The 26921-nt window shown below is 35.5% G+C and overlaps 2 protein-coding genes across 14 annotated transcripts in view; one reads left to right on the forward strand and one right to left on the reverse strand.

Moving 5' to 3' along the window:
* CIP2A (cellular inhibitor of PP2A) overlaps window positions 1-8552 on the reverse strand; it is a 45725-nt gene extending 37173 nt beyond the window's left edge. The window contains exons 1-5 of the mRNA XM_064587989.1: window positions 8209-8552; window positions 4288-4435; window positions 2302-2414; window positions 1361-1455; window positions 530-626 (exon numbers count right to left, since the gene is read on the reverse strand). Of these exons, the coding sequence (XP_064444059.1) occupies window positions 530-626; window positions 1361-1455; window positions 2302-2414; window positions 4288-4435; window positions 8209-8310 (555 nt within the window). The 5' untranslated portion in view covers window positions 8311-8552. The remainder of the gene's footprint in view (window positions 1-529; window positions 627-1360; window positions 1456-2301; window positions 2415-4287; window positions 4436-8208) is intronic.
* Window positions 8553-8556: 4 nt separating this feature from the next.
* Window positions 8557-26921, forward strand: part of DZIP3 (DAZ interacting zinc finger protein 3) — a 96699-nt gene continuing 78334 nt past the window's right edge. For 2 of the 13 annotated variants that reach the window (XM_064587496.1, XM_064587624.1), the window contains exons 1-3: window positions 8559-8816; window positions 8930-9070; window positions 23548-23645. In XM_064587496.1, coding sequence (XP_064443566.1) covers window positions 23614-23645 — 32 coding nt within the window. In that variant the 5' untranslated portion in view covers window positions 8559-8816; window positions 8930-9070; window positions 23548-23613. Of the gene's footprint in view, window positions 8817-8929; window positions 9071-17599; window positions 19139-19226; window positions 19394-23547; window positions 23646-26921 lie in introns of those variants that run through there. The other 11 variants (XM_064587487.1, XM_064587556.1, XM_054504160.2 and 8 more) reach the window with 8 other exon arrangements.

Genomic DNA, 26921 nt, shown 5'->3' on the forward strand with positions numbered 1-26921 from the left:
CAGGGGAATTGTTCACAAAGTACCTTAAAGAATCAATGAACTTTCTTGATTTGACATATTTCTAACGGTGGTTCAGTTAACCCCATTTGTGTGTCTTCACTCATTACAAGTGCTGGTAGTTGTTGCAGTCATTTATTCATGGATCTTTCTGGTGGAGTTGCCATTGATTTTGTGGAAATATAAGATCTGAGGTAAATGGGATTGCCAGTGATGTGTGTCCTTTCTATTAGCACAAAATGATTTAGCATTTCTTGTATTATTCAATATAAGAAATAATGGGATGCTATTGAGAAGGAAAACTTTTAGTATTCAACAGTTTTATTAATACTTATCATCTTAAATACAACATGTGCAAAGGTTGGAATACTTCTAGTTAATTATGTGTCAATCTGTTCCTTAACTTTGATGAGTCAGCTGGATAAGACATGAGAATTCTTGTTAATTTTTTTTTTTTAAAGAAAAACATGGATATAATTTTCTTTAAGCATAGAGCTCACCACAAATAAGAAAGATTTTACGCAAAACTTACCAAAGTCTTTATGTATGTTTGAACAGAAAGATTGTGCCGACAAAGATTTGCCAATAATCCTAGACAAGGCATTGTTAACTCATCTTCAGAAGACTGACTGTTGTTTTAAGGAAGATAATAAAAGAAAAAAGTATTAAATTCATTTTAAATTATTCTATTTTATAGTAACTTCCATTTAAACTCCTTTTTATATGTAAAAATGATTAACATGTGAAGACAGTCAAGCTTTGGATAACATTGACCATTCATTTCATATTTTGAAACTAAATGATCTTTTTCAATTATAGCACAGAAATATGGAAATAATTGTCAGAATGACCATGTGCTATCTCATCAGTATATTCTCCTACCAAGATTAAACATAAGCATAAAATTTTCAGTTTCAATAGTTTTTCTGTTCAAATCAATTCATTTCATAAATTTTTGTTATGAAAATTAAAGCCGCTTTATACCATTTGATCCCTGAAATCATCTAAAAGGAGTAAACAAGAATTGGAGTCTCACTCAATTTAAAAAGTTGGAAAATATTATCCAAGAAAAACTGAACTATTACAGTTTTATTTTAAAAATAAATCAACAGAGGGGCGCCTGGGTGGCTCAGTCGGTTAAGCAACTGCCTTCGGCTCAGGTCATGATCCTGGAGTCCCTGGAATGAGTCCCATGTCAGGCTCCCTGCTCGGTGGGGAGTCTGCTTCTCCCTCTGACCCTCCTCCCTCTCATGCTCTCTGTCTTTCATTCTCTCTCTCGCAAATAAATAAAATCTTTAAAAAAATAAAAATAAAAAAAATAAATCAACAGATTATTTGGTTACATGTTTGGTTGCATACTCACATATGATCTATCAGGAAGGTAATTAACTCATCTATATTGGCACCAGAATGGAAAATTTTGACGTTGTATGTTAATCTCTGCAGAAGCTGAATGCACTAAGAATAAGAAAATACTAATGAATATAAACATATAAAAACCTACTGCATGCTTACAATCACGGACTTCTAAGCATATTCTGAGCATGTCACCATTTTAGGAAGCAGAGTTTAGAGCAAGAACTTTTCTATTTCTTAAAATGGTTCTGTTCTTTAAACATAAAGTAATGAGACTACTAAGAATTTTAGGGTTCATCTCCTGATTCCACACATTTCTATACAATCTATCTCAAACAGAGCATCAACCTGGTTCACTTAAACATCTTAAACATATATGCAAGCTAAAACATATACATATTCCATGAATTCTAAGATATATTTTATCATATTTTGCCATCTTTAAAACCGCATGTCAGTTTAATTGGTGATGTTTTCCTTTCTTGCAACTGATGGCATTTTAGGTTCAACAAAATATCTGTATGAGAACTTCGAGTCATGCTAAACAGACTAAATCTATAGCTTTCATTTTTTGTGGAATGTTTCCTCAACAGATTGGGACTAGATGGCAACTCAATTTGCAATTTTAATACAAATAGCTTACATCTCAAAATGTTGACATCTGTGTTTATAAGTCTGTCAAAGCAGTTGTAACGTAGATATGCTTTTCTTCAAAAATAATGCTAGATGTGGATAAACTTCCCTTCTCTAGAAACTTTTAAACAGTAGTACATGTGTGATTGACCAGCTCATAAATTTATTAATGGTGAGAACTGTCGTATCCATGCAGGATTATGTCAGCATATATAGTATAAATTAGCAATTTACAATATATACTGTCAATTTTGATCTGCAAATAAAGAAGGAAAAACAAGTATTAAGTGAAGAGTACCGTGGAGGTGTGTATACCTGCAAAAACACCGAATCACTATGGCAAGTGCTGCTCCGGCAAACCACTCCTGCTAGCACGCTATTCAGGTTGTATGTATTCTGAAGGCAGTCTCTGGTTTCATTGTCTACAGCTGCAAGTTAGGATAAAATGGCACCAAATATCACTTTTATATGTGGTTTTCATGGATAAAAGATAAATAATTTTAAGTTTATTTCATATTAAATTTACTGTGTATAAAAATATCAAGTATGATATGGCTATTGTATTTATAATTACCTTCCAATTCAGAAGTCTAATCACAGAAATAGTATGAGATGGAAAAGGAAAGGGAGTATGAGCTTTTCCTTTTTTGTCAATAAACAAATGATTTTTCTGTGTGGACTAAATTAAAGGAAAAACTTGCTTTACATATTTAGAAAAGTTTTGTAGTTAAAAGATAATCATCTCAATTTTTTTGTAATTTAAAACTGCTCTAAAGAATAAGTCTATTAACTAAAAAATAAAACTTCAAAAATAAAATAAAAAGACGTTCATTTTAAAAATTTCTAATATATTTAAATGTTGAAAAAGACTGACATTCTCATACAAAAGGTTGGCAGATGTTAGAATTAGCATAGCCTTTTTGGAAAGTAATTTAGTAATGACTATCGAATTGAAAAATGACCTGAAAATCTGAGAATTAATTCAACAGAAATACACTAATATTTGAGCAAAAATACATAAAAATGTATTGATTCTGATAACAAAAACTTGAAAAAGAGCATACATGAGTACCCACCATTAGGAGAGTAGCTGAATAAATTATAGTACTCTACAATATGGGACAAGGCAGATATTAAAAAGACACCGATATGGAAAGATAGCTAACATATGTTAAGTGGAAAAAAAAAAATCTGATGTTCTGCAACACCATTTTTTAAAAAACAACCAAAATTATTTGTTAATTGGGCACCTGGGTGACTCAGTTGCTTAAGTGTCTGTCTTGGGCTTATGTCATAGTCTGGGGGTCCTGGGATCAAGCCTGGGAGTTGCATTCCCTGCTCCGAGGGGAGCCTGCTTCTCCCTCTCCCTCTGCACTCCCCTTCCACCATGCGCTCTTTCTCTCAAATAAATAAAATCTTAAAAAAAGTATTTGTTAATTTATTTGATCTAAAATAATTATAGCATAGAAGAAGATCTAGAAAGACACCTATCAAACCATTAAGAAATATTATCTACCAAAGTAAATGATAAGAAGAGTTGGTGATGAGTAAAGACATTCTATTTTACTCTGTATCTGTGCTTAGACACTAAGCCGTAATGACTATTTAAATTTAGATCAATTAAAATTAAAGATTTAGTTCTTCAGTCTACTATTCACACTACAAATGCTCAATAGTCCTATGTGGCTAATGACTGTTATAATGGAAAATACATATAGAACATTTCCATCATCACAGAAAGTTCCACTGGACATGATAGTCTATGTTAATATTCCTGGATCACTGGAATTTTTTTTATAATAAGCATGCATTAATTTTATCATCACACACAGAATTATCTCCCCTCCACTCTCAAGCACACATCAAGAAAAAAAGTACCCATGAAATGAAAATTTAAAAACTAAAGATAGAAAAAAGAGTTCAGTGTAGTCTATCAAAAAAGGATGATTTTTTTATCACTAGCTATGACTTTTCTGAGTGATGTATTTCATACAGGCATTATGTGTATGTATTTTTCTAAATTCAAAACTAAGCCAGCATTTCCCAAGATGCTTTCTTTTCTGTAGACCCCTGAGCCTTTGCTATGCTTCAGATTCTTTGTTCCATAATTTTAAGAAAGGATGCGTATAATATTCTTTTTATAAGGGATCCATAATGCAAAAAATTCTGAAAGGTCCTGCAATGACGAAATCTTTTGAATGTGAATCATTCTCCAAAAGATACTATAACTCAATCTGCCCCTACAAAAATATTAAATGCTACATCTTCTAAAAAATGAAAAAGAGAAAGGAAATACATTACCTAGTTGAGACAGCAAGCTGATGATACTTAAGACCAGTGGTGCAGTTATGCTTGGGTCTTCAAGTAGCTCCACAAGGCAACTCAAGCATTCACTTGGTAATATCTGATTTGGTGTAAACAATCGTGTGAGTTTCTGCCCAGAAATTACCTACAAAATAGTAATTAAATTGTGTTAGTTAAGAATTGGCAATTTCCATCCCTTCTCCATTTCAAATAAGAACTCAGTTCTTCCAAAGTGCCACTGCCATGCTTTTTTCCAATTAGGAAAGTCAAATGCTATTCCTTCTGCTGGGAAGATTACCTATCCCTTCTCTCACTAGCTAATATAATCATTCAGATCCAAGTTTTAATTTGTCTCCTCCTAAAACTTTCACTAACCCTCTTTCACCAACTAGGTTAGTTTGCCTATTAAACTATCCTATAGCACATTATACTTTTATGAGCTGGCAAACTTTGACCACCTAGCAATATTTATCCTCTTTACTACACTGAACACCCTATGAAGGTATAGGGTATAAATCAACACTCTACTGCAATATATTTATTGAGTAAATAAGTTCCAGTACATGCACTCCACCTATTTTGGGGGAGGCAATACAAAGTGAAAAGTAGTTAAATCCAAAGGCTTAGCTATGGGATTAAGTATGTGGTTACTCCTTTTGCTCCCTCCAGACAGTAGCTGAGCCCAGAAGTTAGAGATCACAAAAATGGAAGTTAAAAAAAAAAAAAAAAAAAGCTTTTAAGTAGCCAGGTCATGAATAGACAAATTTTATTTTTGGTTATTCCACTTTTACTCCTTTCTTAAAACTCTATAAACCACGCTTCCCTTTTCCATGTGAAAAGGTAAAGCTGAGATTGAAGGCCAAAAACAGTAGTTAGCCAGGTATTTTCTTTTTTTTTTAAAGATTTTTTATTATTTACTTTAGAGAGAAAGAAAGAGCGAGGAGGGGGAGGGGCAGAGGAAGAGGGAAACAAGCAGACTTCCCGCTGAGTGGGGAGCCCAATGGGGCGCTTGATCCCAGGACCCTGAGATCATGACCTGAGCAGAAATCAAGAGTCGGATGCTTAACTGACAGAGCCATCCAGGCATCTCGACAGCCAGGTATTTTCAAAAGGCTTTTTGAATGTTATTAAAAGCCTAACTTTTCTATAAAGAAAAGTATCTTTTCTATAAGAATGGAAAAACAATTAGTTACTTTAAAATTGGGTAAAATCTGTTGCAAACACTTCTATTTTAAAAAGATAAGGTCTGAACAGGCTGTTTTAGCCTCCCTATAATCTTTTCTTTCTGTATCTCTCTTTTATTTCCTCGCCCAGATGTCAGTTTTTCTTTTAAAGCTTTGCTGATATCTGGGGTGCCTGGGTGGCACAGTCAGTTAAGCGTCTGACTCTTGGTTTCAGCTCAGGTCATGATCTCAGGGTCGTGGGATTCATCCCCGTTTTGGGCTCTGTGCTCAGCGTGGAGTCTGCTTGAACCGCTCCCGCTTGTGTTCACTCTCCCTCTCTTTCTCTAAAATAAATAAATCTTAAAAAAAAAAAAAAAAAAAAAAGAGCTTCAGGATATCTGTTCCCAAGGAGCATGTTTTAACATTAAAGTCTAAAAAGACAGAAAAAACAGGTCCAATGGTGAAATTATACACTGATAGTAGTAGTATTTGGGGGTAAGGAATGTTCCGATTGGCCTTTTGCCTACTCATGAAGCTACACCTTCGAGATTAAGACATTTTCTGCTTTAAATACAATTTCCCTCAGGATGAGACCTGTATTTCAACAACGTAAATACTCTACCATGTAATAGTTATTTATTACAAGGTAAAATGTAAAAATCGCTTTACAAACTTTCTTCTTTACTTGGATGTTTTCATGCAAATAGAATTTATTTCAGTAATAACTAATATTTTAGTACTTACTTTGGCCTAAGCATTGTTCTATATATGTTAATTCTTTTCATCTTCATAATAACTGTAAGCTAGGTGCTGTTTTGCAGATGAGTAAACTGAGGCACACACCAAGACAGCAGCATAATTGAAATTCATTGTTCCTGAATCCATGCTCATAACCATTATGTAACATTAGTGCTACAAAAAACCATTAAGAATGAGACCAGCTCAGCTCTGCCAATCATAAACAAATTCAAAGCTCAGGTCCTGCATGGGGCTATAAAGAAAAAATACTGCAGAAGTGCAGCAGAATAGCAAAATGAATCATCTCATTTCACATGGTAACCATTTCTTTGTATCCTCAGATGTAACACCTATTTTGCACAAAGATATTCACCATTAACATCACCCACCAAAATGGTTAAAATTTAAAAATCTGGAAACACCAAGGATCTTTGAGGATGAGTGACAGCAAATTTCATGTGTTGCTGATAGGAGGGTAAAAATGGTGTAACCTGTGGAAAACTGCTCGGCAGTTCAGCTGAAACTGAACATCAACCTACCATAAGACCTAACAATCCCACTTCTAAGTATATAAATGAGAGCATATATCCAAAAAAGGTTTGGAAATGTTTATAACAGATTTATTCAAAATTCTACCCAGACCTAGAAACCCAATTGCCCATCAACAGAATGTACATAAGCTGTGGTACATTTATACAGTGGAATTCTACACAGCAATAAAAAAGAATGAAGTACTAGCACATGTGCAACATGAATGAATTTCACAGATTTATAGAATGGAAGAAGCCAGACACAAAAGTACGTATCTTATGAATCCACTTATCTGAACGTTATGAGAAGGGACAATTGAAAAAAACCTTATAGGGGACTCGAAATGTTCTGTATCTGGAACAGGAGGTAGCTAATTGATTGCACACGTATGTTAAGAACTCAAACTCTTCACTTAAGATTAATGCACATTATGTACTGCGTGTACTTTATCTCTCTAAATGGCAGAAGTTTTCAGTAAACCCCTTAAAAGTTCGGGAATGTAGTATCAAGGGGTCAGTCTCTAAGCCTTAAATTTCTTCGAGTCTCCTTCAATTCACTATAACAGGGCTCTCAGATTCAAGGCATATCTGTTTTTTCTCAAAGAGAAGTAATGTTTCAGATTAGTATTCAAAATGCTGTATTCCTACTTCTTAAATAAAACTGCTCATTCTGCGGCTTCTGGAGCCCACTAGCACATTGTTCTAACTGAGAAGCAAAGCCTTAGCATTTAACAGCTAACACCTCAATTATTAGGTTTGTAGGGATTTGTTGAAATAATGAATGAAAAAAGAAAATGTACTCAGGAAGGGTGGACACTGAAGTCATAAGGAGAAGCCTCAGTGAAGCTGGAGAAAACAAAGGCATATTTAATGCACTCCAGTATCACCAAAGATTGATGTTGCCCTACCATTCACAATCGTCTTCTCTCCGTAGTATGTATTTTTCTAATCTTTGGTAATTTAGCTTTTATATCATAGAGTTAATATAACAAAATATATAAGAAAAGCCGTAAGCAACTGGTTCAGATTGTAAACTGCCTAAGGGACAAGGAATAAAACAATCGTCACTCCCCATCACCTCCACCCCCGAGAATTTGTGTGTATTCTATTCTGTAAGAGTTCTGTTGCGATGGAAAAACCAAAGAAACGAAGGAAAACATAGAGCTCCGAACTTTCTCCTCTACTAATCCCCAACACAGTTTAAATTCCCCAACCTATGTCACACCTTCCCGTCTTCTTAGGACTTTGAGTAGTCACTCTTCCCTCTAGCTGCAGTCAGCTGAACGCGGAGGGACTTGGGGCAGAGTAAGAAGATGGGTGGGAATTCAAGGCTGACACTCGCCTTCCTTACTAATACAAAAAGACACCTGAGGGAGCGAGGAGCAGTCCTTCCTTTCCTAGGCTGGGGCAGCTACACCCTGGCCGCACCGTGAACTAAGGATTTCTACAGGGAAGCCCGTCTAGTCCCTCACCCTGGAGTCCCTCACCTCCAAGTGCCGCAAAAGCTGGGTGGCATTCGCCTCCGACTTAACGGCTTTATATTGACTGATGGTCAGGAGCAAGGACTTCAAGCAGGCGGTAGAGTCCATTGGCACCCGCCACAACCCCTCCTGGGGGCCACCACCTGCCAGCTCCGGCCTCCAGCTTTCGCCGCGCTTTTTTTGATTTTTCAGCTCCACCCCCTCACTCCCGATGCTTCCGGTTCCGGTAGGGCTCCGGAAGTCTCTAGGCACTCTGGGGAACTGCTCTCAATGAAGAAACGGGAGGAGTGGGGAGGGGGGTCGAGGAGGTCTGTGGGTTCACGAAGGGGGTTGAGAGCTGTGCTTCCAGAACCCCCTTCCCACTACCCACCGTGTCCTCGCTTAGCTGAAAAGCCGCGAGGTTTCAGCTTCGAGATCGCGTGGAGACGATAAATCTCGCGAGAAATGTGATTGCGCCTCAACTTGCGAAGGGGCGGTTAGGCGGAAGAGGGTCCTTGCTCGTCAGAGCTCTGAGTTTATGTTTGCTTCTTCGGCCTTCACCGTGGATGGCCGGGTTTTGTTTTGTGCGTGAACCGCTACTTGAGAAATGGTCGCTTTCCCCTAGTCTAGACACGGTGAGGAGCTCTGAGGAGAATCTTGGGCTCTAGATTTTGAGGCGGCCTGGGAGGGGCCTCTTTAAAATCTCTCCTATGTCCACCCTTTCTACCCTGGAGTGTTTGTTTTTCAGAGTAAGCCAAGACCATTGGGATTCTGTGGCAAGGTAGTCATGCCCTTAAGGTAGTCGTCAAACTTATTCCAGAAAGCTAGCTCCTGGTGACTTCTGGGCCAGGTATTGCTGCGGAGGGTGTTCTCATTAGCGTCAGTTTTTGTAAGTGAAGGTGTCTGTTTTTATCTGGCGTGATCGAATGTTTTCTAAATCTCGGTGTCTCTGAACATGGCACTGTCGTTTGCGGTTTTTGATAAGAGATAATTATTGTGCATGTGTATATAATGAACTGAGTAGCTGGTTCTGGAGCTTTTTTTGCTTAACGTATGTTAATGATTGAATTAAGCTTTAAAAACCAGTTTGGGGAAAATTGTAAGAGTAGGGTACATGTCCTCTTAATTAAACCATTCGTCATTAATCGTGTTTGGTCAATTCAAAGAAAATATTTTTACATCATTGCATTTTTAAAGGCAGGATTTCTTTTTATATTTTTTAATTAAATCTGAAAGCTTACAATCTAGCCAATTGAGACATACATGTAAAAATAATTGGGTAATGTATCTATGCATTCATTCTGTAAACAATTATTGATTGTAAAACGGGTTAGAAGTCATAAGAGAATAGATGATGAAGTATCCCCTGCGGGGAAGCAACGGTCTAATTAGGGAAATGTACTAAATAGGTAGTACATATGGAATTCGTGTAAGTTAGAGGCACCATGCAGTTATTTAAAGAGTGAAGCCAGACGGTGTACTTACAAACTCTAGTTCCATCTTTTACTATGTGACCAGTGTGGCAGATTCTTAGTGCTTCAGTTTCTTCATTAGGTAAAATCCAGCTAACAGTAATACCTGTTTAATGAGATAAGGTCAATAAATAATTCAGTAGATCATTGAGAGCCTACAGTGTACTAGGTACTTGTCATAGGCACTAGAGATTTAGTGAATAAAAAATCCTGTTACGGAAATTACATTCTGGTAGGGGGAAAAAACAGTAAGAAGTGACAGGAGAAAGAAAGGAGAGTGAGATGGAGAAAAAAATTAGCTGAATTACTTTTTGAGAGTAATGGTGATTGGGAAGAAAAGAATTGGGAGGTCAGGAAAGAGAAAGCAGTATTTGAGGAAGTGCTTCAAGCTGTTGAAGGAGAGAGCTATGCTCTCCAGGAGAAAAGGTCCTAAAGTGGGACCATGAAGTTTGTCAGGAGCAGCAAGGATGCCACTATGACTGGAGCAGAGAGCAAGAGTGAGAGTAGCAGTAAAAATGAGGTCACGTCAGGTGGTGTAAACCATTATAAAATGAGTTAATCAACTTAAAAAATTTAGAGCAGTTGCCTGGCATAATTAGTTCTCCGCAGGTGTTAGTTACATCTTGGTTCATTGGCAAATGCAGTGATAACAGTTAGGTTAGTGTTAGATTTTTCACTAATAATAACAAATGCGTTATCTTCATACTCATTCTGAGCTAAGGGAAAAGGTCCAAGCTGCTAGTTGTAAATGCCATCTTTCTTTAAAATCTTGCGTTTTAACTTAAGCAGTTATATAAAATTTGCATTCTCTTCTGTAAAATATTCACTTTAATATAAAATAATGTCTTTCTCAAAAACCTTAAAAAATTGATGTTGGAGGTTTAGTATGTACCATGGTGGTAGCTGTGAGAAGCCCTCATGTATTTAAGCAGAAATACTCGCATATCCTAATAATGAGGCACACAGAGCCTTATTTTAGGCACCAGAAAGGGGGGGAAGGAGGAGGACGAGATGAAGCTTGGTCCAGATGACTAAAGACCTTATTATTCTTGATCCTGAATTCAGTGGTGATTTCTAGTTTTATAATGGGGCCTGATCTATTTAGGTTTGTGTTGATTACTTTGGCAGCTGGGTGGGCTAGGATTTTGAGATGGATAAGGTTAGAAGTAAGGAGAATGTTTAATTTGCTGCTTTCTTTCCAGAGGATTACCAGGGTAATTGAAATGGAGGTAACGAAGAGGTGACAAATTTGAGAAATATATATGAAGTGAAATAGGCAGGACATAGTGACTCTTTATTTCGGGTATGAAGAGGGATTTCAAGTTTCTAGTTTGGGTGATTGAGAAGATACAGATATTGCTGAGGTAGTTAATAGTACTCATGTTGTGGTATGTTCAGTGAAATTTCATATAATTTATCATATAGTCTTGTATTAAGTTTCTTCCAGGGCGTTATATAATTTTTGTTAATGTGAGTGGGTTCTCTTTTTCTCCTTTAAAATTTTAATTTGTTATTGCCACTGTAATAAAAGCTGGTTTTTGATACATCTTTTATCCAGACCCTGACTAAAATCTCTTATTAATTTTAATAGTTTTGTTTACTCTCTTAGACTTTCTAGCTGCATATCATCTGCAAATAATTTCATCTCTTCCAGTATTTGTTGTCTTTATTTCATTAATGCATGCCAAAAAAATGGAATAATTATGGTGATACTGAACATCTTTGTCTTATTACTTAATTGAATGGGAATGACCAGTATTTTAACACTTCGTATAATTTGTGCTATTGGCTTGTAATAAACAGTCTTTCAAATGTTTAGGAGATTGCCCTTTATACCTGTTTTATTTAAAGATTTTCCAAAATGTCTACTTAAAAAATGATCAAATATTTGTTTATAGATCTCATTTTCCACTTTAACATGATAATGCAATGTATTGTTTTGCTTTTTTGTTCTTGGGATAATAGTAGCTAACACTGAGCATTTGTTATATGTCAAGCACTATTCTAAGAATTTTATTCTTACTAACTAATCTTCATAACAAGTTCATGCATTAGGTACTATTACGATCTCCATTTTACAGGTGAAAAAACTAAGGAGAGGTGAAATAATTTGCCCAAGGTCATACAGGTAATAGTAATAAACCTTGTATTTGCTGTGCTACAAATATTTTATTTAGGATTTTATATTTGAAATTTTTTCATTAATTTTTTTTAGTTCTCTCTTTTGGAATTTGGGTTATATGTTACTTTTGAAAAATGAGTCAGAAGTTTTTCTACTTTCTATACTATAGAATGAGAATCACATTGGAATCTGATCCATGTAGATTGAATACAACTGGCCTATAAAATCAAGCTTGATACCTTATTTAATGGTAAATCTTTAGAAAATATTTGAATTTGTAAAATGGTTATAGATCTGATTACTTTTTTCTACCTTTTCTTAAGTTTGGAAATAGAAATTTTTTTTAACGCAACTATTTCTTTAGATTTACAGATTTTTTGATATAAAGTTCCATCAGTATTCTAGTAATTCTCTTAATCTCTTCATTGTAGTTTTAAATTAACTTTTTCATTCTAATGTTACCTGTATTTTTTTCTTATTGGGGCTTTCTAGGGGTTTGTCTGTTGTATTCAGCTTTTCAAGAACTAACTCTGATTTTATTCTTGTTTTTCTTTTTTCAGAATCACTAATTTTGCTTTCATGTTTATTCCATTCATAGGGGTTTGTCTATTTTATTCAACTTTTTAAGAACCAACTTTGTTTTATTTTTGTTTTTCTTTTTTTTAGAATCATTAATTTTACTTTTATGTTTATTCCATCCATATACAAATTTTTCCTTTATGCTTATAGTTTTTAAAAGTTACAGGTTAGCATATTTACATACTATATATATTTTCATAAAGAACATTTATTTATGCCCACATATTTTAAGAAGACAGTAGCTAAGATGAGCATCTGTATTTCACTTAAAAAAAAATTAGTTTAACCAACTAGATAGTTTTTTTAAAATACTAATATTCCTTCATATTCAAAGAGCTAGGTTCTGTTAGACAAACCAGAATAAGTGCTGTTGAGAAAAATAGATGAGCTTTTTAGGAACACATGATATTTTTTAGGGCAAAATATCAATATCTTCAAGTTTGGCCTAAAATCCCTTTTCTCCATAAATTTTTATTGCTGTCCTTTATATTTGCATAGATATTTTTCTTAATTTGTAGTTCCAGAAACACATTAAAGGGAGTTTAAAAAAACTTGCTTAGGATCTTACAGCTCAGTATTAGGGCTGCCTATCTCCTTTATTTCTTCCGGAAAAACTTAATATATCTTCAGTACTGAAGAGTAAAATGGAAATTTGTAATGTCTCATGACCAGAGCTGAAGTCCTGTTAGATAAATCAGCCTGAATGAAGATACAAATTTTTGACAGAAGTGCAGAGTTTCTAGAATACTAAATGTTATAGTATGAGAATTATACCAGAAGTGTGAACACAGGGCTAATTGTTCATTCACCCACCATACATTTAATGAGTGCTTGAGTGGTTAAGTACATTTCTGAGTTCTGGGGTTATGGCAGTGAATCAAATAGACAAAAAATTTCTACCCAACTAGACCTTTTATTTTAATGCGACATATAGACAACAAATAAGACCTGTAAGTAAAATGTATGAATGTAGCAGTAAGTGCTGTGGAGGAAAAGAAAAGGAAGAAGGATAGGAGGTATCAGAGTCAGGATGGAGTGTTGGAGTTTTGGATAGTAGGGCATACTGTTCAGTATTTGCTGTGTAGCAAATCACCTCAGACTCAGTGGTTAAAACCATAAGCACTTATTTCTGGGTTGACTGCCGTTAATCTGATCCAGACCTGATTTGGCTGAGTGGCTCTGCTTCAGCCATTTTATGGGTAGAGGGCAATATCTAGAGCTCAGTTTCAGTTATGTTGCAGTGTCTACTAGACATCCAGGAGATGCTGAGTGGGCTGTCAAATAATAATATTTGTAGTTAACGGAGAGGTTAAGACTGAAGATAAAAATTTAAAGCCTTGAGCCTAAATGATAAAGGGTGAGTATGGATAGAAAAGACTGAAACGTAGGGTACTTAAATATTTAGAGGAACAAACAAAGAACACGGAGAAGTAGTTGCCAGAGGACAGAGGCCCTGTCTTTATTCCATGGTTATCTGCAGGGATCAGTATTATGGTAGTATGTGGGCTGCTTTTGACCTCTAAAGGAGAACTCTAGGTTGGCAGACTCCTTCAGAGGACTTGAAGTGTGCAGAAGGATTCTCATTCTCTAAATCAGTAGTGAGTGCTTGAAGTGTGCCAGGTGTTGTTGTAGGCACTGGGGATATAATAGAAGGATTAAAAAAAAAAATCCCTGACTTTGGGGGGCTTCTATTCAGTGGGGACATGAGGTCAAATGTAGAGTAGGAGACTGTAGGAATAAACAGGTAGAACAGAAGTTCCATTGGCCCAGATTCTCAAGATTCAAGGCAAAGAAATCTAGTGGTAGAAAATTGGCAGAGGTCTAGGCATGGGGTCATTTAAATACCTTGTCTTTACTGTGGTTAAGATGATTCAAATATTAATATTAAATCAGTTTTTCCCTTTACACAGAGCCAGAAAACAAAGTCTATAGAATTTCCACTCTCATTTTTCAGAAATGTTACCTTCAGCACAAAGGCAAAGAACCTATTAAGTAAGCTAAAATTATTCTCTTTTCAATTATTCTTCCTGTTTCTTTTCCCAATCAAGTATTAAAATTCATCTAAATCTGTAAATGATTTGCCAAACCATAAAATTAACTTTTTCACTTTTCAAACAATCCCTGATTTTTTTTATACATTTTACAGAATTCAACTTTAGTCTTAAGTACATGGTTTGGATAATTTGGATGAGTGTTTTTTTTACCCCATTTTCACATCTAATTTCATATCCTAGTATCAGAAGTTTGCCTTTGAAAAAAAAAGTATTATCCATTGTTTCTGAATCCAATTTTGTAAATAAAGATAAATGACATAGTTTTATTTTAAATTAAGGTACAGTAATCATTTTTAATTATAACTAGTATTTATTGAAGACCTACTTTGAACAGAGCAAAGTCCTTTGCATATGTCATTTTTAAATTTCTGGTCTTTCAGAAAACAGATATTATTAAGTTCATGGAAGGGGTAGATATCTGTTTCTTGAATTAAAATATGAAGCCATTTTTTAAGAAAGTGGTGTCCAAAGTGGAATATGCATACCTTGGGGTATGTGAAACTGTCAGAGTGTGGGAACAAATATTGAAATTTTTTACTTTTTAAAATCTAATTCTTTTTTTATTATAGTAATACGTGCATATAATCCATAAATGAACTGCTATTCATGTATTTTCAGTGTATTCTCAGATTTATTGCTTTAGATACATGTGATCAAAAAAATTTGAAGACTTTTCCAAAATCATTAAGCTTAACAGAGCATTTAGACATGTATTAATTATTGTTCATTTCAGTGCCACGTGTAGTACCTGGCATTTTTCTGAATTGTTTTGTTGAACAAATGGATTCTCTTAGCAAAAACTGACGATATAGTGTATTATGAAATATTAAGATGTCTTGATTAATTATCTTTGCAGTATCATTTACTAACCAGTAAGATCATGTAAATAGTTTTGTTTCTGAGTGTTTGTCTTTATGCACATTATTTAGTTCAGCTCATAATTGAACACCACACTTATATAAAGTTAAATATTGCACTTAATGGGACATAGTGGAAAGAACATGGAATTTGCAGTTGGTGAAACTTGGGCCTTAGTTTCTGCTTTTATTAATTAACTCTCTAACCCTCAGTTTCTTTTTAAAATGGATTACGGTAATGTGAGTTGTATGAAGATCAGATGTGTAGTCACTATACACATAGGAGCTGATGAAAATTAATCTTATTTTTGATGAAATCAAAGTTAATACACCCAATTAATTTTATGACCGAAAACTCTTCATAACCAAAAGCTTGACCTACCTTCTCAACTAAATCTTTCTTACAACATACTTTTTTATGAGATAATGAGGGGCCATCAGTGTTCTTACATTGGTGGATCAGTTTGGATTTGAGTATTGTAGGCTTTGTCATTGGTGGTGTGAGTCAAGTGCGTATTGTGTCCTCCTCTCCCTGCTTGATTATCATGTCTACCTGTGTCATGTCTCAATATTCTGTCTTGTTTCTTTTTTTTCATTATTGGCTAACGACAGTAATAGCAACATTACTGAAAATATTTCACTTTGGAAAATTTGCTTAGTGGTAAATGTGCTCCTTCCAAGGATTTCTAGCTACATTTCTGAAGAGCATGATTTTGGCATGACTTTGGCATTGCTACCTGTAAATAAACTGAAACTGATGGGTATTTTAATATCTGGATTTTTTTTTTCCAGGTAAATCCTAACCTATGTGTATTCATTGTAGGTACATTCCAGATATTAAAAACAAATTAATATATATTCTATAGGTTTGTTGTGTAAGTCCAGAAGTAACTGACTGGATAGATCTGAAGACAATTAAAAACCTACTTCTGACAAGAAGCTAATTTTGACAAGGGTGTTTCCGATTTTGGCAGATTTATAAGGAGGGATATTGGGTATACATTGCAGGGTTCTTGCTTTCTGATATAAGCTGCCAGACAGTGTTAGTGATTTTTGCAAAATGGCAAGAGCTGAGATAGACAGTGAATGCTCTGATCTTTTGGGGCAGGAAAGATCTTCAGTTTCTGATAACTTTTACAAAGATTTTCCAACCATCATCCATCAGTCTTTGGGGTAAAATAATGTTTTGGCTACCCTTGTCTAGGTATGTTCATTTTGGGGCCTTGCCAAGAAGTTGAACAAATACAAAAGTGGAAGAAATTAGTGGAAAATTAGAAAACCAAATAATCAGTATACTTTGTTCACTCTTAACACAGCTAGTAACATAATAATGGTATAACCTATCTTAAGTCTAACCTCATGGTCCTAGCCATTCTTGTCTACCTGGAGCTCACACTTGGGAAATAAAGACTTTTGGAGTGTTAGAGCCACAGAGCACCTACTTTACTACTTTAAAAGTCACCAGGAATGGCTGTTGCTGCTTACCTAGCAGACATATAATCAGATCAATAATAGATAAAATTTTGATTTTTAAGGAACTCCCAACCCAAATGTCTTAGCTTCTTCCTACAAACTGCCCTTTTCATATTTTTTTAAGCCTTGAAGTAGTTACTACTCATACAGATCAAAACATATCACATCTCAACTTCAAGGAATTTTTGGAATTCTTTTGATAAAATCTAGCAGAATTGTTAAGTATTATCAGAGTCTACTTTGTTAATAGACCCACGAACTTCTATTAAGTATACTTAATTCAGTGCTGATATGGTAAATCTAGCTTTTGAAAATAGCTATCAAAATTTTACCAAGTTGCATGTTCAAGGTTGTTTATTGCAGCATTGTTAGTAATAGCAAAAGAAAAAAAGGGGAAACTAAAGAGGAAGTGTTTATCAATTGTCTGGTAAAATGATATATTTATACAATGGTATATCATACACTTTAAGAAATATGAGAGATATATATGTGCTGATGTGAAAAACGCAAGGTGCCGAACGTGCGTACTAGCTGCCATTTGTGCCATGTGGAATATATTTGAAAAATGGTTTTTTGTCCCAGTTCTTAAGCTAATTATCATTCCTTTCCATAATAGCAATTCTCCATCGAGGTAGAGAATTGGAAGACAAGTGAACTGATTTTGCTACAAATTTAAACAAAATTTGATGATAATAATGGTGGTAATGATAGTAACACTTATATAGTGCTTACTATGTGCTAGGTGCTATTCTATTTCATGTTTTAAACATTTAATCTTGATAACCTGCGAAGCCGGGACCATCTTTATCCCTGTTTTTCCGATGGGGAAACTGAAGCACAGATGTTAAATAGTTTCAAACAAGGTTGCGCAGCTAATGTGTGTCAAAGCAGTTCTGTATACCCTTGCAGACTGATTTCAGTGTTTCTGTGCTCTTAACTACCAATGCTATGCAGTCTCTCAACTTTTGACATTGATGAAATCCAAATAAGATATTTTATGTCATTTCTTTCTTGTAGACAAATGATTTGCTTGTATTTGTACATGCTACATAAATCCAGGATAGTCTTACTGTTCTTCCTCAGAACAATCTGTTAGGAGTTTAATTAACCTTTTCACTTTTAATCAGGTGGTTCTCAACTGGGGCGTTTTGTCCTCCAGGGGACATTTTGCAGTGTTTGGAGACATTTTTGCTTTTTGCTTTGTAGCTGACAGGTGGGATAGGGTTGCTACTGGCATCTATTAGGTAGAAAGCAGAGGTGCTCCTAAACATCCTAAAAATGCATAGTACATCTTCCCATAACAAAAAGTCATCCAGCCTAAAATGTAAATAGTACCAAGATTGAGGAACCCTGATTTAATGGGCATAAGCGAAGTTCTCATAACTGAATTTCTGTCCTGAAAAATACAAAGTATATTATTTTGTTTTCAAGCTAACAGCATTGAGAAAAGTGAGTTTTATTTTTACCGTTTTTGCACACTTGATACTCCCTTTTTCCACCTGGCATTGTGTGATCTGTAAGGGCCAGAACTGACAAAGGTAGCAAATTCCTGGGACATCTACCCACACATTGAAATATGAACTTATTGGCCAATTAGAGCCTCTAACTTGGTCAGGTGACTTAAGATGAGCGCTTGAGTGGATTTAAAAAACTATTGGTATACTGATTGGGGAGGTGACAAGAGTGCTACAAGGTAAACATTTGAATGAATGATTAATTATAAACAAAAGCTGTGTCCGCTCTGATGTGAATAAGCACAACTTTAAAAATGGGAAATTCCTTTGCGATAAAAAAAACGTTTGCTATAATTTCAGTAGATAAGAGGGAAAGTGGGAGCTAGGAGCTCAGAGGGAGCAGTAAGAAAAGCATCTTAACTGTTGTGAAGATACAGATGGCAGTACCTTATTTTTCAACCAGTAAAATAGCCATTTTGCTTGGTGGACAAAGGTGTGCTGTAAATTGACACTGAACTTTAACTTGCCCTCTGATCAACCAGCCAGCACCTGAATAGGTTCCTGTGGTAGAGCAGTCCCTTAGTTCCAGGAAGGCAGAGTAAGTTTTTAGTTTCCTGCTGACAGGGAAAGTCGACTGAAATGAATACACTAGGGGAAACCAGATGCATCCTTTCTCCCATGTTAACCCTGATTTTAAAGATTTCCTTCAGCCTCTTCTAGAATGGTAGGAACCTCTGGATTATTTTCAGTGTTAACGTTTCAGGCTGGTACTTCCTTTCCGTTGCTAGGCACTGACGCCGTCCTTCCCCACAGAGGCTGTAAAGCGCTGCGTCCGCCGCCGCTGTTTGCAGTTGGGTGTGCCACACGTGGTCGGCTTTGCTCCTGGGGGATGATGGGGTTGATGATACTCCCCTGGCAAGCCTTTCACCGCAGAGATTCAGCTCAGGTTGTATTTCTAAGCAGACTGAGAAAAGCCATTAGCTTTTCTTAACTTTTAATTCAGGATCCAAATATCTTTTTTTTTTTTTTTTTAGATTTTATTCATTTATTTGACAGAACACAAGCAGGGGGAGCAGCAGGCAGAGGGAGAAGGAGAAGCGGGCTCCCCGCAGAGCAGGGAGCCCAACGCAGGGCTCCATCCCAGGATTCTGGGACCACGACCCGAGCCCAGGGCAGACGCTTAACCGACTGAGCCACCCAGGTGCCGCAGGATCCTTCTGATTGATTAATTAATATTACGCCCTTTTCTTTTTCAAGCTGACCCCTGAATAGCTTAGCAGAGGCCTTCCATCTTCTCTACTTTGTTGCCAGAGAATTTTCCTCCCTTTTCAGCCTCGCTGTGATCTGTGCAAATAACTGGCTGAAGGAGAGCTTGGGGGGGGGGGGGGTTGTTAATTTGTGTCTGGGTTTTAAATTCTGGAAATGAGGGGATTGCTTTTCTAGAAAAGGCATGTGTTTGTATGTTCTGTCTGTGAGATAATGCCTAACTTTTTATTAAAAGAAGCTGAGAGGTTATAGAAAACATAAAAGTTTGATCACAATCCTAGAATTCTCAAAGCCATGTCCTTTTCCATACAGCTTTATTGAAGAGATGAAGTAGATCTGATTTAGTGGGAAAGAATAATGTCGCTCTGCTTCATTATTAGGATTAATAATTAGGTTGTATCTTTCAATGGTATTGAACAGAGAAGGCAAATTTAAATAAGTATATGATTCTGCTTATTGAGTTTTTAAAAATAAGAGTAAAACTGTAAAATAATTTACCTCGGAGAACCGGAGTCTGCGAGTTATACTGACAGCAAGAAATATTTTGTTAGGGATGGGCAAGAAACTAAGAGGTGTTAAAAAGCTCTCTTTTAAATGAGGAAATATATTTTTAAAATTTTTTTTAATTGTAGTTGATGTACAATGTTACATTAGTTTCAGGTGTACAACATAGTGATTCATCATCTCTATAGGTTATGCTATGCTCATCACAAGTGTAGCTACCATCTGTCACCATACATTATTATAGTATGGTTGACTATATTCCTATATTGTGCCTTTTAGTCCTGTGACTTACTCATTCTGTAACTGGAAGCATGTATCTTCTACTCCTCTTCATCCATTTTGCCCATGCCCCAACCCCTTTCGCTCTGGCAACCATCAGTTCTCTGTATTTATAGGTCAGATTCTGCTTTATGTTTGTTTCTTCATTTGTTTTGTTTTTAGGTATTTGTCTTTCTCAGTCTGACTTACTTCCTTTAGCATAATACCCTCTAGATCCACATATGTGGTTACAAATGGCAGGATCTCATCTTTTTTTTATTACTGAGTAATATTTCATTGTATTATGTGTACGTATATATACTACATCTTTTTAAGATTTTATTTATTTGAGAGAGAGAGAGCACGAGCAGGGGGAGGGGCAGAGGGGTAAGCAGACTCCCCACTGAGCAGGGAGCCTAAGGTGGGACTCGATCCGGGACTCTGGGATCATGACCTGAGCAGAAGGCAGATGCTTAACTGACTGAGCCACCCGGGTGCCCTATATACCACATGTTCTTTATATATTCATCTGTTGACAGACACTTGGGTTGTTTCCATATCTTGGTTATTGTAAATAATGCTGTAATAAATAGGGATGCTTATATCTTTTCAAATTACTGTTTTTATATTCTTTGGGTGCTTAATAGAATTATTGGATCATATGGTGTTTCTGTTTTTAATTTTTTGAGGAACCTCTATACTTTTTTCCACAGTGGCTGTTCCCACCAACAGTGTATGAGGGTTCCTTTTTCTCCACATCCTCGCCAACACTTGTTAGTAAATGAAGAAATTTAGATAGGAGTCTGTGTGTGTTTGTGTGTGTGTGTGTGTGTGTAAATGTTTATGTTTTAAGAAGTATCCATTGAATTGTTGGAGAATTACCCTTGTCTCTCAAGACTTATCTGTGTAATTTAGAGCTGGTGTGAGTCAAATATAGAATATAGGTACAGGCAGTATCATAATTAGGAATACTAGTTTTGGACTTCTTTTAGCCAGGTACTTGCCCCCTTCCCTGTTAAGCTCTCTAATGACAGGATACTCAGACCTCGGGGCTTATGAGGGTTCAGGTCCTGCCGATACTTTTGTGTGTTCAGTTGGCTTTTTCTGGCATTTAGGGAGAGTCAATATCAGGTAAAATAGTGTTTCTTTGAGTAAATGCAATCTGAATTCTTAATAGATGACTTGGAAGTGATCTTGTGGAACATGTTTTCTTGATTTGGGAATTACCTATGCTGAATTGCATTTTAATAATGGGCCTCCAAAAGCTCTACTGATCTAACTTATGGCTGTATATTTCATATGCTATTAGAGAAACTGGCTACCCAATTAGTAGGATAAATAAGTGGTTCAGAGGCAAGAAATGAGAAATTTTATCTAGTCTTGGGCTTGGAAGCAAAGCACCCTACGTCTGTTTTCTTTGTGCTATTGCTATCACTTTCTTTTCTTTTTCCTCACCATTTCTTTCTTTGTCCCAAAGCACTGAACAGTAGTTTTACACGTTTGCTCTAATACTTCCTGGACGTTCATACAAAGGGATTAGAAGGGGAAATCAGCCTAGCAGAGAACAATGGAGTCTGTAGGCTTGAACTCTGAAAAAATACAGAACAAATGTGACTAATTTTACTTTATTTTTTTGAAATCTAAATATTTGTAAACTTCATGTGTAGAAGCAAATGAGAAGAGTTGTATCCTTAGCTCATTGAAATTACACTGTGTTTATACCTTCTTTTAAGTAACATATTCTTTCATTAAGATGTTTGTAAACTTATGTGTAGAAGCATATGGAAATAGTCCTGTGTTCAGCTTATTGAAACTACACTGTTTAACCTTCTTTCAAAAAAAAATCTTTCATTAAGATAACAAGGATATACAAAGTTATGTGTAGAAGCATATGGGAGAAGCCATATGCTTAACTCATTAAAACTACACTGTATATATACCTTCTTTCAAGTAATATCTTTCATTAAGATATGTGTTTCTTTTTTGTTGTTTTTATTTTAATTCCAGTTAGTTAACATACAGTGTTAGATCAGTTTCAGGTGTACAATACAGTGATTCAAAAATTCCGTACATCGCCCGGTGCTCATCACCACAAGTGTACTTCTTAATCTCCATCACTTATTTAACCCATCCTCCAACCCCACCCCCCTTCTGGTAACCATCAATTTGTTCTCTGTAACTGAGAGTCTGTTTTTTGGTTTGTCTCTCTTTTTTTTCCTTCACTCATTTGTTTCTTAAATTCCACATATGAGTGAAATCATATGGTATTTGCTTTTCTCTATTTCTCTTAGCATTATATCTCTAGCTCCATCCATGTCATTGCAAATGGCAATATTTCATTCTCTTTTATGGCTGAATAATATTCCATTATATATATGCCACATCTTCTTTATCTATTCATCTATGGATGGGCACTTGGGCTGCTTCCATAATTTGGCTATTGTATATTGTTGTAGCTATAAACATCAGGGTGTAAATGTGACTAATTTTAGAAGAGTTGTTCTTGGGATAGTTAAGTAGAGAGCTATATAAATAAAGACATATACTAATGGACACTCTATTCTTTTTGTTTTCATTTGTGTTGCTGCAGGTTTTTTTTTTCTTTGAGGAAACATCCACAGCATTCATTGATATTTGAACTAGAGAGTATATATCCCACCTTTCCTATTTTATGAAGATACAGAATCCTATCTGTTGGGGGAAAGTGGCTAAATGTTGCCTTTAGACCAAAAGAAAACAAAACAATTAGTGTTATTGAAGATTGTGTTAAACAGGAACTCATACTCTGTGGAAAATGAATTAGTATGAAGCTTTTGGGAAGCCATTTAGCAATATGCACGGAGACTTAAAATATTGGTGTCTTTTGACTGAGAAATTCTACTTCAGAGAATTTCTTGTAAATGAATAATCATAAATATAGAAAAGCCTTATGGATACTGGAGTTTATCACAAAACTAATTATAATGGAAAAATAGGAAACAATCTAAATGTCCATCTATAAGATGATGGTCAACCAATTGTTGTGTAGCCAGTGAGAATACATAGTAGGAGTATAACATCACATACAAAATGCTTTTGATACAGTGTTCAGTGGTGAAAACTGTGGTTTAGAACATTGTTTATTCAGTATGATTATAAGTTTGTAAAATCTGCTTGGACAAATGAAAGTGTAGGCAGTGACTTATCTTTGGATGGTGAAACTATATAATTTTCACTTTCTTTTATAGCTATTTCAAAATTATCTTCAATGATCATGTATATTTTTATAGTGAGGAAAAAGAAAGTAATCCTTCTACCTTCCCACTAAAAATATTACTCTTCTTACAGCTTTAAACATCAGTAGTAAAAGTGCAAGCATTGGAATAAGACTTTCGCAAAACAACATTGTGGAGCATGGATTCTCTATCAGAAGAATTTTTTACAAGGTAAGGGATTGGTTGGACAAAAAGCAACCACATTTGTTGCATCTTGAAGACACAATATTTGTCCTTTCCACATAACTTTGGGAAGCTAGTGTGATTGAGATGCCCTTATGCTTGGAGATGATTTAGCAACTTTGATTAGTGGGTGAAATGTAATTACAGAAAATTTCTCTTAAGGACCACACTCTAGCTAAAGAGTTAAGAAGTGAAAAATGTGCTACAGCTTGCTACATGTGGGCATTCTCACCAGAGTAGATTAATGTGATCTGTTAATTTATTTTATAAGCATTTACTGTAATGCTTATAATGTAAAGTACCTCCTTGGGACTTAGTAAAGGCAGACAAAATTTTGGGTACTTAGAATTATAATGTAGTAGGAAGATATATAAAAAGTTATATCTTTAGGCAAAATGCATGGCTCTAGTAGAAAGGAACAATAATGATAGACTGGGGTTGAGTGGGTTTCCACGAGATGACACTCAAACTGAACATTAAAGGGTAAGCATTTTGATGTATGTAGAAATGGAAGGAAACAGCAAGAAAAAAAGATAAATGATTGGGAGGATTTCAACTGTCTTCTAAGTTTAGCTTTATTTTGGGCAGAACCAATGACCTTTTAAAAAGAGAAAGGAAATTTTACACTGTATTTTGGAAAGACTACTTATTGATGGTGAGAAGGAAGAGACAACAAAATATAACACTAGTAATAGTTCAGGAAGAAGCTGATGAAGGCTTGCAATGGTAGGAATAGAAAACAGAAGGGATTTATAGAACTAGAATCAACAGAATTCTGTGACTGCTTAAATATGAGGAAAGGGGCAAAAGAGAAAAAGAGATGACTCAAAGGTTTCTAATGACCAGGAGGAGATATGTACCATTAACTAATATGGGGCTCAAAAATGGAGACAGGTTTAATGTGTGCATGAGAAAGAGAGGACAGATGATGAATCAGTTTTGGACATGAGGAAATTGAGGTGTTGGTAATATATCTTAAGTTGTGGAAATTGAGTAGATGGTTAGAAATTTGTAGTAGTAATGTCAAAAAGCAAGGCCGGAGGTATAGATTCAGGGGTTATTTGGTTGGGTGCTGTTAGAATTCATGAAAGTTGGCTTATTTTTTTATTCATTCATCCAAGAAATATTTGAGTGCCTACTTTATGTCCAATATTGGAATAGAGACTTGGAGGTTAAGTAGTGAATAAGAAGGGCCTGATCCCCATCTGAGAGGGCTTGTTTATATATGGACATAAATGAAATTGACTTAAGTAGAAAATGTAGTAAGAAAAAGAGAGGGATAAAAATGGAACATTAGTGGGGTGCCTGGGTGGCCCAGTCAGTTAAGTGTCTGACTCTTGGTTTCGGCTCATTGGTTGTGGGATCGAGCCCTGTGTCGGGCTCCACGCTTGGCGGGGAGTCTGCTTGAGATTCTTTCCTTCTGCCTCCTCCCCTGCCTCTCTCTCTCTCAAATGGATAAATAAACCTTTAAAAAAAAATGGAACATTAGTATATATACTATGTATATTTCAGGATATATCGTTATAGCAGAACTTCAGCTCCTAATAGCAGAACAAAGCATATAGGTGGTAAAAGTAGCAAAATAGCAAAAGAAAAATACTAGTCTTGTGTCTAGTTCTAGCTTTGCTACTTTCTAGGTGTATAACTTAAAAACAAGTTATATAACCTCTCTGGACATCAATTATCTTAATGTATAAAGTGACTGCCGTAGATGACTGTGGATGTACCTACTATTCTAATATACCAGGAGCATGGTTTGATACTGTTAATCTACCTAGTTTGTATTAAACATTATTAAAATAATAAATGAATGTGGTGAATGACAGGAAGAGGTGTAGCCAGTGGTAGAAACTGAGAAGTGGAGGGCTAGGAGGAGAACCAGCAGCAGCAAAGATTGCAGAGGTTTTCAAGGAAGGTTGGAAGGTATGATGGGCAATGTTAAATGATGCAGGAAGACCAGGTAGAATGAAGAACTAAGACAAAGCTGTTGAAATAACAAATAGTAGGATTTCATTAGTAACCTTTAATAGAGCAATTTTAATGTTGGGGAGGGAATGAGGATTAGTTAAGTTCACATATCAAAATTTGTTAGAGAAACTATGGTGAATATAGCAGCCCACGTTCCACACTTGAATAAGAAGCTCTAAAGTAGGGTTTGGACATCTGGATGGTTCAGAAGCTTCACAGGTGATTTTAATATGCATCTGGGACTGAGAACTGTTGGGTCGAGGAGTGAATGATCATGAAATAGAGTGAGCAAGAAGGGTATATATTTGGGAGCTTTTTGTACTCTTCCACAAACCGCTGGAGAGGCTTCAGAACACTGCTGTGGTATTTTTCGTTCCTTGAAAACACAAAGTTCCTTGTGTTCCTTTTTGGAATGGGGCTTAGAAGTGGATGAAAAGACAGTTAAGAGGGTTTTTTTTGCCATGACATTTTAAAGAGCACTGAGAACCATCTTGTGAAATATTGTTTGTGTGTATAAATCACCTTTTGTTGAAACTTTCACTGTGTGGATAATACTATACTATTTATCTGTCCCAGTTTCCCCTGATAAAATCAGTAGGCACATAGTGGATGATAAATGATTGTCTAGGAAATGAATACATAAATGTGAAGTAAGATAGGATGATAGGATGATTTTTATAAAGTACAATGCTGAGTAAATCCATTGATATAAGTTTCTCACCTCAGTTTTATCTCTGCTATTGTATAGAATTAAGATCATATAAATCCTATATGATCCTATGTTATGGTTCTTATATTATGGGCCCTATATCATGGTTCTTTATGTAGGCAAAAGCAATTTTATAAATAATTTTTTTAGTTCTGTATGTAACACTGCATATGTTCACATTTCAAACCAATGTCAGAAGCAAAACTTGTCAAGTTATTCCTTTTTACAAAAATAGTTAATTTTTAAATATGATATTCTCTCTCAATTTAAAAAAATCATTTTGGAAAACTGGATAACTGTAAGGCCAGGAACCTGAAACAAAAAAAAAATAAATAAAAGGATCTGCATAAGATAGATCCTTTCCAAACCTTTATTATCTTCATAAACGCATGCACACACACAAAACATTAGCCTTTTTAAGACCCTTTTTCCTTTACATTGCTATAAAGTTAATTTTTTCCCATGATTTTGGTATATCGTGTGTCTGTTCAAGATAAGTTTTTTATATCAGCTGTTCTGTTTACCACCAGCCAGTAAGGGCAGAGCATACCTTTTACCCTTTGAGTCCCTAAAGGTATGATACCTAC

The sequence above is a fragment of the Mirounga angustirostris genome, unplaced genomic scaffold (assembly GCF_029215605.1).
Source record: "Mirounga angustirostris isolate CCGP_5_RB_7025 unplaced genomic scaffold, mMirAng1.0.hap1 SCAF_1, whole genome shotgun sequence".
Taxonomy (NCBI): Eukaryota; Metazoa; Chordata; class Mammalia; order Carnivora; family Phocidae; genus Mirounga; species Mirounga angustirostris.